The sequence below is a fragment of the Macaca fascicularis genome, chromosome 7 (assembly GCF_037993035.2).
Source record: "Macaca fascicularis isolate 582-1 chromosome 7, T2T-MFA8v1.1".
Classification (NCBI taxonomy): Eukaryota; Metazoa; Chordata; class Mammalia; order Primates; family Cercopithecidae; genus Macaca; species Macaca fascicularis.
Genome location: NC_088381.1, coordinates 7488184 through 7500867, shown reverse-complemented (window position 1 = coordinate 7500867; position 12684 = coordinate 7488184). Strand labels below are relative to the sequence as shown.

At 44.9% G+C, this 12684-nt stretch overlaps 1 protein-coding gene across 17 annotated transcripts in view; it reads right to left on the bottom strand.

Annotated features, from left to right (window-relative positions):
* The window catches only part of TJP1 (tight junction protein 1), a 273602-nt gene extending 262340 nt beyond the window's left edge, over positions 1 to 11262 (bottom strand). For all 17 annotated transcript variants that reach the window (XM_045395188.3, XM_045395189.3, XM_045395190.3 and 14 more), the window contains exon 1: positions 10999 to 11262. In XM_045395188.3, the coding sequence (XP_045251123.2) occupies positions 10999 to 11171 (173 nt within the window). In that variant the 5' untranslated portion in view covers positions 11172 to 11262. The remainder of the gene's footprint in view (positions 1 to 10998) is intronic.
* Positions 11263 to 12684: the final 1422 nt, after the last annotated feature.

Genomic DNA, 12684 nt, shown 5'->3' with positions numbered 1-12684 from the left:
GTAATATAATTTGTTCAACTACTCCCCTACTAATAGGCATTTAGTTTGTTTTCATATGTTTGTTATCAAACCATACAGTGATGAACATCCTTGGCAACATCTCTGGGTACAAATGCATTATTTAGTTAGGAAAGATTCCTCAAAGTAGAAATGCAGTCAGAGATGGGACTTTTCTAAATGCTGATAGATAATACCGCTCCAAAAAGCTTTACAAATGTACACTTCCATCAACAGTACATGAGAATATCCATTTGGGGGAGTCCTTAAAGACAAGGGCAACTTTATCACTTCATTATTTTATCACTCAACTTCTCCATGTCCTTCATGATATTTTTGTCTGTTGAACTGCTGATTCTGTATAAAGGACTATTATAGAATTTCCCACCATGAACATGGATTTGTCAATTAATCCATGTCTTTTAGTTTTTGTTTTTATATTTCTATTATTTTTTATTAGATGCCTTGATGTTTATGACACATATCTTCTTAGGGATTTAATCCTTTATCATATAAAAAGACTATACCAATTAAAGATTTTACCTTAAATGCTATTTTGTCTGATAATTTTCCCCATCTACAATTTTATATTAATCCTTTCCTGATTTATCTTTTTCCAAGTGTTCCAAGTCTCTCTCTCTTTTCAGTTTTTTTTTGAGACGGAGTCTTGCTCTGCCACCCAGCCTGGAGTGCAGTGGCGCAATCTCGGCTCACTGCAAGCTCCACCTCCCGGGTTCATGCCATTCTCCTGCCTCAGCCTTCCGACTAGCTGGGACTACAGGTGCCCGCCACTATGCCCGGCTAATTTTTTTGTATTGTTAGTAGACACAGGGTTTCACCGTGTTAGCCAGGATGGTCTCAATCTCCTGACCTCATGATCTGCCCACCTCAGCCTCCCCAAGTGCCGGGATTACAGGCGCGAGCCACCGCGCCCAGCCTGTATCTAGTCTTTTTTTTAATTAATGCAATATTCTTATGCATCTTTCCAAAAATATTCTTTTTTTTTTTTTTTTGTGAAAATAAGCATCTAGTTTTTTCCATTTTCTCAGGGATTAGTTCTTCTGTGTTTTAATTTGGTAATTCTCTGGGTACCAGCTTTCTTGAACTGTTTGGTGATTTAATGTCTACTTACATTGGTATTGGAAAACACCCATTTCCCCACTGCGACTACTGTGGCCTGCCTTCAGTAACTCTGGCAGAGAGATGGGATACATACGCTGCCAGGTCTGTGAGGCAGCTTCGTTTGTAAGCCAGTAGCTACCTCTAGGACAGCCCTGCCTCTCTGACCCCAGCGTTCCAGAGAACTGCAAGGTTCTTCTCTCAACAGATCTATCCCTATCTACTAGTTACATTTCAGAGAGTCCTCAAAAATACCGTCCACTGATGACATTCTTTATTGTTTACTCAGACCATTAGCAATTTTGTTGTAGCTTTAAAAATCAATTTTCTTCTTTCATTGAATTTCTAGTGCATCTTCCTTTCAATTGGCCTCCCAAAGTAAAATTTTTACTGGTGCCACTTTCATGATTCTCAGGATAAAAAGAAACATTGTACAGCTTTGTTCTCTTCTCTGCAGGGTAAAAGCTTCCATGAAAACAATGAGCTTTATTCAAAAGAGGACATATGGGAAAGAAAAATAGTTATAAAACAATATACAAATCAACTCTTTATTTCTCTCACTTTATTTTGATAGCGCTGGTAGGTGTGATCATATTTTAGAAAATTAATGCAAACATTTAATATAAATAAATAAATCTGTCTAGCGTTTTTCATAAGTTTTCTCTCATTTGACTTAGAAAGGCATCACTATTCTCCCTTTATGCCAAATCTAGAAGCCTAAAAGAGCCTGTAATAAAAATTCATATCTACCAAATTTTATAAATGGCAGATAGCGAGGAAATTCATCAGGGTTAACTCAATGTAATACTAAATCCAGTGAAAAATTAAAACAGAAAAATAAAATGACCATAAATATAACTAGAAGAATAGATCCACACTGCCCTCCCTACCAGGATCATAATAACAACATGCCTGTAATACCAGCACTTTGGGAGGCTGAGACAGGAGGATCTCTTGAGCCCAGAAGTTTGAGACCAACTTGGGCAACATAGAGAGACCCTGTCTCTAAAACCAATACAAAAAATTCGCCAGGCGGGATGGCACATGCCTGTGATCCCAACTACTTGGGAGGCTGAGGTGGGAAGATCACGTAAGCCCAGGAGGTTGAGGTTACAGTGAGCGGTGATCACACCACTGCACTCCAGTCTGGGCAATGCAGTGAGACCACGTCTCAATATATATGTCTGTCTGTGTGTGTGTGTGTGTGTGTGTGTGTGTGTGTGTATTTGGGCCCACCCTCTCTTTCCACTTCCTATCCCCACCCGATGAACACATACCACAGGCCTGGCCCCTGGAGGCAGTCTCCCACTTGCCCTGCCCATTTCCCTTCTCTTCACCTGACACTGCTAGAACAGGTCTGGACTGCACTGCAGCCTTCACCATCATAGCTCCCGAGGTAAGGGAGGAGACATACCCTCAGAGGCTCCAGGATATGTCTCAAAATATATGTGTATATATATGTAATAATCACTAGCGCTAAACTGGTATACACCAGGTGAAAATCAGCTCTGGACCCAACCTGCCCACAGACTCCACAGGAAGATGGTATCCTGTCTAAGAATTTAGCCAGGCTTCTACAGAGTAACTTTAAAGTTTTGACCAGATCTTTGGGAAGCTGAGGTAAACTGTTAAAAGGGATACGGCTCAATAATGACCACTTTGTTTGGTGTGGAATAAAGAAAAGAAAAAATAATGATCTAGATAATAATGTAGAATATTAACCCTGGTGTAAGTAGAAGTGTTCTTGTAGGAATAGGTGAATTTTAGACATGCTTCTCTTTCGTTTATTACTGTCTTTAAGAATATTTGTCTTGGGGAGCAGTATGTGTGTGTTTTATTTTTTTCTGGACACTCACAGGAACACAGTTGCATATCTATAACTCACATGAGAAGAGCTATACTAAGAGCCCACCAAGGACAGTTCCATTTGACGTGGAGTATAAATTATTTTAATCGCCTGGTACCACTCTTCCCCAGTCATGATGGTGCAGATCTGCGCTGAGTAACTCAGACTGTGGGGATGATTCCCCACATATTTAGGGGAATGGCCCTTGATGACAGGGAAATAAAGTTAGGAACTGACGTATAAGCACCTTGCACATTTCCCCTTGATCTATAGGAAAATCAATATTTAGCTTACAGGGAGGCTTTACTTTTCCTAGTTCTTAATTCCATTTTATCCTCCCTAGAGGGAAGCTGGGGAGAAAATTCCTGCCTCTCTCCATCCCCTTTGTAACTTCCCTCATGAGGGTGTGCTTTCCTTGTGGGCATGGCTGACATGCATCAAAGGCAGAAGCCCAGGGCCCACCCTCTCTTTCCACTTCCTACCCCCACCCGATGAACACATACCACAGGCCTGGCCCCTGGAGGCAGTCCCCCACTTGCCCTGCCCATTTCCCTTCTCTTCACCTGACACTGCTAGAACAGGTCTGGTCTGCACTGCAGCCTCTACTGTCATAGCTCCCAAGGTAAGGGAGGAGGCATCCCCTCAGAGGCTCCAGCACAGCTTCCTAGACAGGCCCTCATTTGGGTGATAGCCAGCACCTGCCCCAATATTATTAACAACCCAGAAAACTGTCAACATTTAGTTCTTGTTCCTTGAATATATCTTCCCTGGTCAAGAACATGCAGGAGAAAGACATACACCAATCCAACTCTACCCATTACGTCACACCTACAAAGCTCTGTTGGGCTGTTAGCTACAGGCCAAATGTGGACTGCTACATCTTTGACACGGGACACGGTCCTTAGCAAAGTCATTTAAATCTGACAGACATACAAATTTTCACTAGTTCAAAATACATGCACCACAGTGCAGCACAACTTCTTGACATTCTGCAAGCACACCTCCCACACCCTTCCCTCTGCTGCAGTGCTTTTCTACTCCCCAGCCCTGAAAGCCCGACCTTCCCAGGGAGCCTATAGGTATTCACTCCTTTTGTTTCCAACTCAGGAGCTTTGGCTACAAATATTTCCAACCATCCTAGGACAAACAACTCCCAAGCTCATCTACACCACCCATTTCTAATTTTCAGCGGAAAAGAACTCAATAAAAACACAGAATCGGGCAACAATAATCAAGACGGTAAAAACAAAGTAATTACACAAGGACAAGTCTATCAACAAAGCAACATCTAATAATCCTTCTACAAGATATTCATTTCAAGATCCCGGCAACTGACAGCCACAGTCAACTCAAGAGAATGCTAATGAGTGACAGCAAAGCATCCTTCCTCCACTTGAGGGGAATTCCAGACAATAATGTGAGCCAAGGAGCCGCGAGACACTGCTAAGTACAGGAGGGTAGCTGGCTTCAAAAGGATGCTAAACCCGGCGGGGTGCAATGGCTCACACCTATAATCCCAGGACTTTGGGAGGCTGAGGCAGGTGGATCAAGAGGTCAGGAGGTCGAGACCATCCTGGCTACCACGGTGAAACCCTGTCTCTACTAAAATACAAAAAATTAGCCAGGCGTGGTGGCGGGCACCTGTAGTCCCAGCTACTTGGGAGGTTGAGCAGGAGAATGGCGTGAACCCAGCGGGTGGAGTTTGCAGCGAGCCGAGATCACGTCCCTGTACTCCAACCTGGGAGACGGCGAGGCTCGTCTCAAAAAAAAAAAAAAAAAAAAAAAAAAAAAAATTGCTAAATCCTTCTGAAGGATACTTCAGGAAAAGCTAGTAAAATGCTAATTTTTGTTTATAAGCATTGGACTTCAGAAAGCTTAATAACTCACGTAATAAGTTAATAGTAAACAGTCATTTGATGAACTTAGAAATAATAATGTGTACAACTGCTAATAATTAGGTCATTTAAAAAATTATGGGCTGGACACAGTGGCTCACGCCTGTTATCCCAGCACTTTGGGAGGCCAAGGGGGGTGGATCACCTGAAGGTCAGGAGTTTGAGACCAGCCTGGCCAACATGGTGAAACCCCGTCTCTACTAAAGATATAAAAAATTAGTCAAGTGTGGTGGCGTGCGCCTATAATCCCAGCTAGTTAGGAGGCTGAGGCAGAAGAATCACTTGAACCCGGGAGGCGGAGATTGCAGTGAGCTGAGATCACGCCACTGCACTCCAGCCTGGGCGACGAGAGTGAAACTTCGTCTCAAAATAAATAAATAAATTACGAAAGGACTTGGGTATTGGAGCCCTTCACCTCCCAACGAGGACCTCAGTGATCCATCAGTGGGCTGGGGGACCACCCTTGGAGAAACAACCTTCTATGGGGCACTTACCAGTCATTCATTTTATTATCTGTTTTCAGTTATTTTCTCCTTCTAGACTCTCATCTCACTGATCAATTGTCTTTTAAACCTTGATGAATTGAGTCTGAGCAAGTCAATGACCTAATTTGTAAAACTAGGAAAATACAGCACCTACCTCGTAAGGGTGCTCTAAGTTAAATAATGACAGGATACTTGGAAAGCACTAATACAGAGTCTGGCAAGTAATAGCTCAATGAATAGCAACTTAGTGTTTTTGGAATCTGATTATTAGATGACTACTTGAATGAATATACTGATAGTGCATGGCCTTAAATAATCACCGAATCAAACAACTGGGGAAATGTCAGAGTATAAAGAAAATGAAATGACACCGCTTCTTCTCCCTAAGCGCACTGTAAATATTTTTTTAAAAAATTTTTATTTCTGAGATGGAGTCTCGCTCTGTCGCCAGGCTGGAGTGCAGTGGCGTGATCTCGGCTCACTGTAACCTCCGCCTCTTGGATTCAAGCGATTCTTCTGCCTCAGCCTCCCAAGCAGCTGGGACTACAGGCGCACACCACCACGCCCAGCTAATTTTTGTATTTTTAGTAGAGACAGGGTTTCACCATGTTGGCCAGGATGGTCTCGATCTCTTGACCTCGTGATCTGCCCGCCTCAGCCTTACAAAGTGTTTGGATTACAGGTGTGAACCACTGTGCCCAGCCCACTGTAAATACTATGAAAGCACGTAGTGCAAAACTCAAGACTGCTGATAGCAATAAATTATGAAAATATTTTTTGCATACATTAGAAAAGAGTAACTATTATTTGTGCCTCACACCTGCAGAACAGCAGCATGAATGTCACCTTACTTAGAATGTTACCATGTTTAGAAAGAGAGTCTTTGCTGATGTAATTAAGTTAAAGATCTCCAGAAGAGATCATCCTGGATCATCCAGGTGGGCCCTAAATCCAATGACAAGTGTCCTTATAAGAGACAGAGGAATAAGTCAGTCAGTCTCAAGGATGTCAGAGGAGAGCTGTTTTAGTTGCAGTGGAGATTCTCATATGGCCTGCAGAAGAATCCATCTGCATATGTATACATCATATTATACAATGGAGCATTTATTTTATGAGCTTCTAATTTATAATTTGAAATAAATTAAAAATTAAAAGTTTTAGTCTTCTAAAAAAAAAAAGAGAGAGAGGAGAAGACACAGAGATACAGAGGTCATGTGAAGGCAGAAGCAAAGAATGGACTGATGCAGCCACAAAGAATATTCGAAAGAGGCAAGGAAGGATCGTCCCCGAGAGCATTTGAGGGAGCGTGGCCCTGCAACACCTTGATTTTGGAATTCCAGCCTTCAGAATTGAGAAAATAAATTTCTGTTGTTTTCAGCCACCAAGTTTACGTGATCTGTTACAGCATCCCCTGAAAACACAAAGCCCCACTGCTTCTTTTCATCACTGGCAATTCCAGGAGGTTCCCCAAAGGAAGCCAGCAGGCTCTGCAAACTTGTACCTACCTCAGGTAGAGGTAACCAGGCTTTTTTCTGGGTTCCTAAGTAATGATTCAGAACCAAACACTGCAAACGCTTCTGCTTCCTAAATTTCTCGGATAAGGGGATAAGGAGAAGAGGGTTCCTACAGGCTCCACTGATGTGGGTCGGTCTGACTGCTTTAGTTTCCACCTAAGTTGGTCTGCAAATATAATTCTCCTTACGAGATTTGCAGAGCCAATCGGAAAGACAGAAGATATTGCACAAAGAAAAACTGACAGGCACAAATGCCCAACGAGATGGAAGTGTGGGAATAAGGCATGCAACGCTGCCCTTTACACTGGCAGGAGCCTTTCCATAGACACTGCAATAAAGACAGAGAAACACAGATATATAAATACCTTCATGTAAATCTCCACATATGCCTTGACCACTTTTCGTAATACATCCTCACATTTATTTATTTAGAGACAGATTCTTGCTCTGTCACCCAGGCTGGAGCGCAATGGTACAATCTCGGCTCACTGCAACCTCTGCCTCCTAGGTTCGAGCGATTCTCCTGCCTCAGCCTCTCGAGTAGCCGGGATTACAGGCACACACCACCACACCTGGCTAATTTTTATATTTTTAGTAGAGACAGGGTTTCCCCATGTTGGCCAGACTGGTCTTGAACTCCTGACCTCAAGTGATTCACCCATCTTGGTCTCTCACCGTGCTGGGATTACAGACATGAGCCATCACGTCTGGTCCTCGCATTTGTAAATAGGCACAAGCTGGTGCATTCCAAGGTCTTATAAGCATCGTTGATGTCTGCTGTTGGTTTCCACCCACCACTCGAGAGACAGGACCTACATCCTACTATCTTCTAGACATATGATGGTACCTTATGTCTCAAATGCTCCACGTGCGGTTGCTATGAAACTAGCAAAATGAAACATTATCTAGAAAATAAATCCAAAGTGTATAAGAGAAAAATGAATCTGGCAGAACAATGTTCTCCAACTTAAGAATATGAAGTATTCTACATCTCTGTTTAAAAGAGCCACTCACTCCAGAGTCTTCACAGAGCATGCTCTTCCCTTTGCCACTGTAGAATTACATGAATGTTTGCAAGTTAACACTGAGTGGAAATTATGAAATGATTATCTAAGATCATGGAAAAGCTCAACAAAAGCCCCTTGCCTTTTCAAGGCCACCTCTTAGTAAGATGGCTTTTATCCCTGGCCCTAACTCACTGCCTACCTCAAACATGAATTGCTTGGATATAAAAGTTACCTGGATTTTATTTCCTTGTGTCCTCTCTTCAGAAATTCTTTGAGAATGTGTTTTCAGAAGCAGAACCCCAATGATGGAAAAGAATAAACCTGGTTTCCTAACTTTGTGACCAAATGCTGCTAATATTGATGTCTAATAATTCCTCCAATAGTATTCTCACGTCTTAATTTTTAAACTGGCCTGGGCGCAGTCGCTCACACCTGTAATCCCAGCACTTTGGAAGGCCAAGGTGGGTGGATCACCTAACGTCAGGAGTTCGAGACAAACCTGACCAACATGGTAAAGACCTATCTGTACTAAAAATATAAAAAATTAGTTGGGTGTGGTGGCATGCACCTGTAATCCCAGCTACTCAGGAGGCTGAGGCAGGAGAATCACTTGAACCCTGTAGGCAGAGGCTGCAATGAGCCAAGATCTGCCACTGCACTCCAGCCTGGGCAACAAGAGCAAAACTATTTCAAATAAATAAATAAATAATTTAAAACTGAACATTTAGAAAATAGATTTCCCTTGGCTGGGCGTGGTGGCTCACGCCTGTAACCCCAGCACTTTGGGAGGCCCAGGCAGGTGGATCACGAGGTCAGGAGATCGAGACCATCCTGGCTAACACGGTGAAACCCGGTCTCTACTAAAAGTACAAAAAATTAGCCGGGCATGGTGGCGGGTGCCTGCAGTTCCAGGTACTTGGGAGGCTGAGGCAGGAGAACAGTGTGAACCCGGGAGGCGGAGCTTGCAGTGAGGCGAGATCGCACCACTGCACTACAGCCTGGGCAACAGTGCAAGACTCAGTCTCAAAAAAAAAAAAAAAAACAGATTTCCCTAACATATTATTTCCCAGTCACAAATTATTAAGAATCCATTTATTCAGCAAATATTTATTGAGAAGCTTTCTGATACCTTTGAACCAGATATCAGCTGCAGGTGTTTTACAGCAATGGATGAAACAGACAAAAGCTCTCCCTCATGCAACTTACGTTTTAGTGAGGAGAGGGGGAATATATATGAAAAATAAGTAAAATAAACAGTGTGTTAGTTATTGATAAGTGCTCAGGAGAAAAGCAAAATGGGAGATATGACTACTGGTGCTGGTATCTCCCATACCCCCATATACCATCAATCTGAGAAGCGATCTTCAAGTGTTACCCCTTCTTCCTTCACTGTAGTTAGTGACAGTCTTCATTTATTTGCTAACATCTCCCACAGACATGTTTTAATTCAACTGTGGCTAATCTTGTCTTCTAAGTGTTGTCACTTGCTGTTCATCACACTAAAATATCTTTCTTTTTTTTTTGAAACGGAGTCTCACTCTTGCCCAGGCTACAGTGCAGTGGCATAATCTTGGCTCACTGCAACCTCTGCCTCTTGGGTTCAAGTGATTCTCCCGCCTCAGCCTCCGGAGTAGCTGGGATTACAGTCATGCACCACCACGCCCGGCTAATTTTGTATTTGTTTGTTTGTTTTATTTGTTTATTTAGTAGACACAGGGTTTCACTACCTTGATCAGGCTGGTGTTGAACTCCAGACCTCAGGCCATATGCCTGAGTGCTGGGATTACAGGCGTGAGCCACTGCATCCGGCACATTAAAATATCTTTTGCAGAATAAATTTATTTTTTTAAAAAACAAATTGGTGGAGGCAGAAAGACACTAAGATTTACTAAGCACCTATGATTAAGCCAGGCACAGTGGTAGTAGACACCTTCGTATTCATTATCAGAGTTGATCTGTATATATCCCCATGAGGGAGATAACAAGATTCTCATTTCACAGAGGAAGAAACAGACACTCCAGGAACTTGTTTAAGGTCACACAGAACGTGGCACAGCTGAAATCTGAACTTTGCTGTCCATATTCGTCTTACCTTCAAAATTCTCCACTTTTAGGATTCTTTTTCTTAACCCATCTTTTTCTTGGCTGACCACTACAGACTTTGGTAAGGATCATTCTTTCACACTGTCTTACACAGCAGGAATTACTTTCCTCATTACCTAAAAGCAGCCTCATCTCCTTTCTCTATAACCTTAGGATTAAATAAGACTGTGTTCAGTTGAATTGAATAAAACCTTTATGAGCTACATTGACCACTAATTCTAAAATTAAAATGACCACTGACTGTCATGACAACTGGCATCTTTTTTCTGTAGTCATCTTCCCTTTACTAGATTACTTCTTTTGCAAAAGAACCTTAAGCCTAAATCTCAAGCCAGTGGAATACCTAGGAGGCTCCTAGGATTCCGTCTGGATTACGGAATATGATTAATAAAATGCAATATACAATCCTGTAGATAATCAGCAACGTAAACCAGTAAGGTCCAGACATTTTTCTTGAAAGGTGTTTTTTCTTCATTACCTCAGTAACAGTCTCCAGGTCGGAGGAACTGGAACGCATGCAGGTAGAATACAGTCCCCGACAATGCAATAATAATGTCCCAACTTATTCCCCTTGCCTTACTCGTCCTCTACTCTGCACTCAGCAGCAGATGAATTTTTGAAAAATAACTGAAAACGCACACCGTGATACTAATGAATTCTCTGCTGTCTCCGCGAGAGCCTGGCTGGAAATTCTGAGCCAGAACCCGCCGTAATGGAGCAGAAAGGACAGACAGAGGCGGGAGGCCGACGCCCGGGTGCGGGTGCCAGGGGTCCCGGCAGCTCCCCGCCGCCGTACACGCCGCCGGCACAGCGAGGGTCTCGGCGAAACCAGCCAGCGGGCACGCGGCACAAGGCGGCAGTCGGCCCTGCGCTCGGCCTTGGCTGCTGCGCCCCGCGCGCCCCGCGCCCCGTCGGGCCCGGCAGCCTCGGCCTCGCGCCCCCCCGGCCGCCCCGGCCCCCGCTCCCACTCCGGTCCCCGCCCCGGCCCGCGCCTGGCCCGGCTGCGGTTCCGCGCCCGCGCGGCCGCCTCACCACAGCTTCCTCTTGAGCGGCAGGAGGCTGCCGCGGTTGGAGGGAGTGACGCCGATGGCCATCTGCAGCACCGTCAGGTATTTCTGGTACTTCATCTTGTCCCCGCTCCGCTCGCGGGCAGGGCCCCGCCGCCGCCGCCGCCGCCGCAGACACAGCCCCTCCAGGCGCCGCATAGATCAGCTCTGGGCCATCCGCCGCCGCCACAGCTCCCGCCGCTCCCGCGACCGCCGCGCCCGCCGCTGCGGCCGTGCGTGGCTCGGACTCCCGCTCCCGCCGCCGCCGTCGCCGTGCGTGCCCGGCCGCTCCCGCCGCCGCCGTGCGTGGCCCGCAGCTCCCGCCGCCGCCGCCCCTTCCACCCCTGCAGGCCGTGGCCCCGCGGCGCGCTCCGGCGGGCGGGTGCGGGTCTCGCGGGAGGCCGGGCTGGCGTGGCTCCCGCTCCAGAGCCGCTGGGCGAGGCCGGGCCACCTGCGCGCCGGCCGCCCTGCCCAGGCCCTGCGCCCGCGTGTCGCGGTGTTTTCAGCGGCTGGCAGGAGCTCCTTTTCAACCGTTAGCACCCAAAGAGAATACCAACAGCACACTTACAGCACAGATGGAAAAAAAGAAAAAAAAAAAAAAAAGCACCGCCTGTTGGTTTGTAACCATCAATTGATGTGTTCTACCCCAAAGTGGTTGACTTCACATTGACATAATGCATATTGTGAATACGTACTACACGCACATGCAGTCCTCGCTTACACGGTCATTCTGGACCCTGGAAATGACTGAACCATGCAAAACTACCTTAATAATAAATGGGAAAAATTAAGATAGTTCCACGACTTTAGACAGTTTTTCTCAAAACATTCAAAGCAGTCCGGGCGCGGTGACTCACGCCTGTAATCCCAGCACTTTGGGGGGCCCAGACGGGAGGATGGCGTGAGCCCAGGAGTTCGAAACCAGCCCTGGGCAACTCAGTGAGACCCTGTCTCTACAAAATAAAAAAAATGAGCCAGGCGTGATGGTGTGCACCTGTAGTCCCAGCTTCTCAGGAGGATAAGGGGAGAGAATCGCTTGAGCCGGGGAAGCCGAGGCTGCAGTGAGCCAAGGTCGCACCACAGCACTCCAGCCTGGGTGACAGAGCAAGTCCTTGTCTTGGAAAGAACAAACAACAACAACAAAAGAGCCATTCAAAACTCGCTTAACTGATGGTTACAAATACACTGTATATGGAAATGAAAAATAAAAACAGTTTAAAACATTCGAACATTGAGAATTAAAGTGTTTTATGTCTTTGTAAAAATAAAACTTATTAAGAATAACTTGAACAGTGCTTGTCTTCTTCTAGTGTAACTCTTATATACCAAGAGAACACCTTTTCTGTGCCTTGGCAAAACATCACATTTGGATTACACGCAGTATTTTATCCTTTGCACTTCCAATGCCATGCAATGTCTCAGAGTTCCTTTAATGTAAAATTTTTTGTGGACCTCACTTCCTCCGGGACATCCTCATCCTTTTTGTCACAGCCGCTTTCCTCATTCAGTGTGCTTTGAGTAAGTTTCACCGACTGCATATCTAGTCTCTGGAAAGTCAGCACTCCCACAGTTGTCTATGTCTTCTATAGTACTTCATTTGCATTCAATTTGAATTTCACTTCAATTCCATCTTTATCTTTTTTTTTATTTCTTTGCTGCACTTTCATTTTTG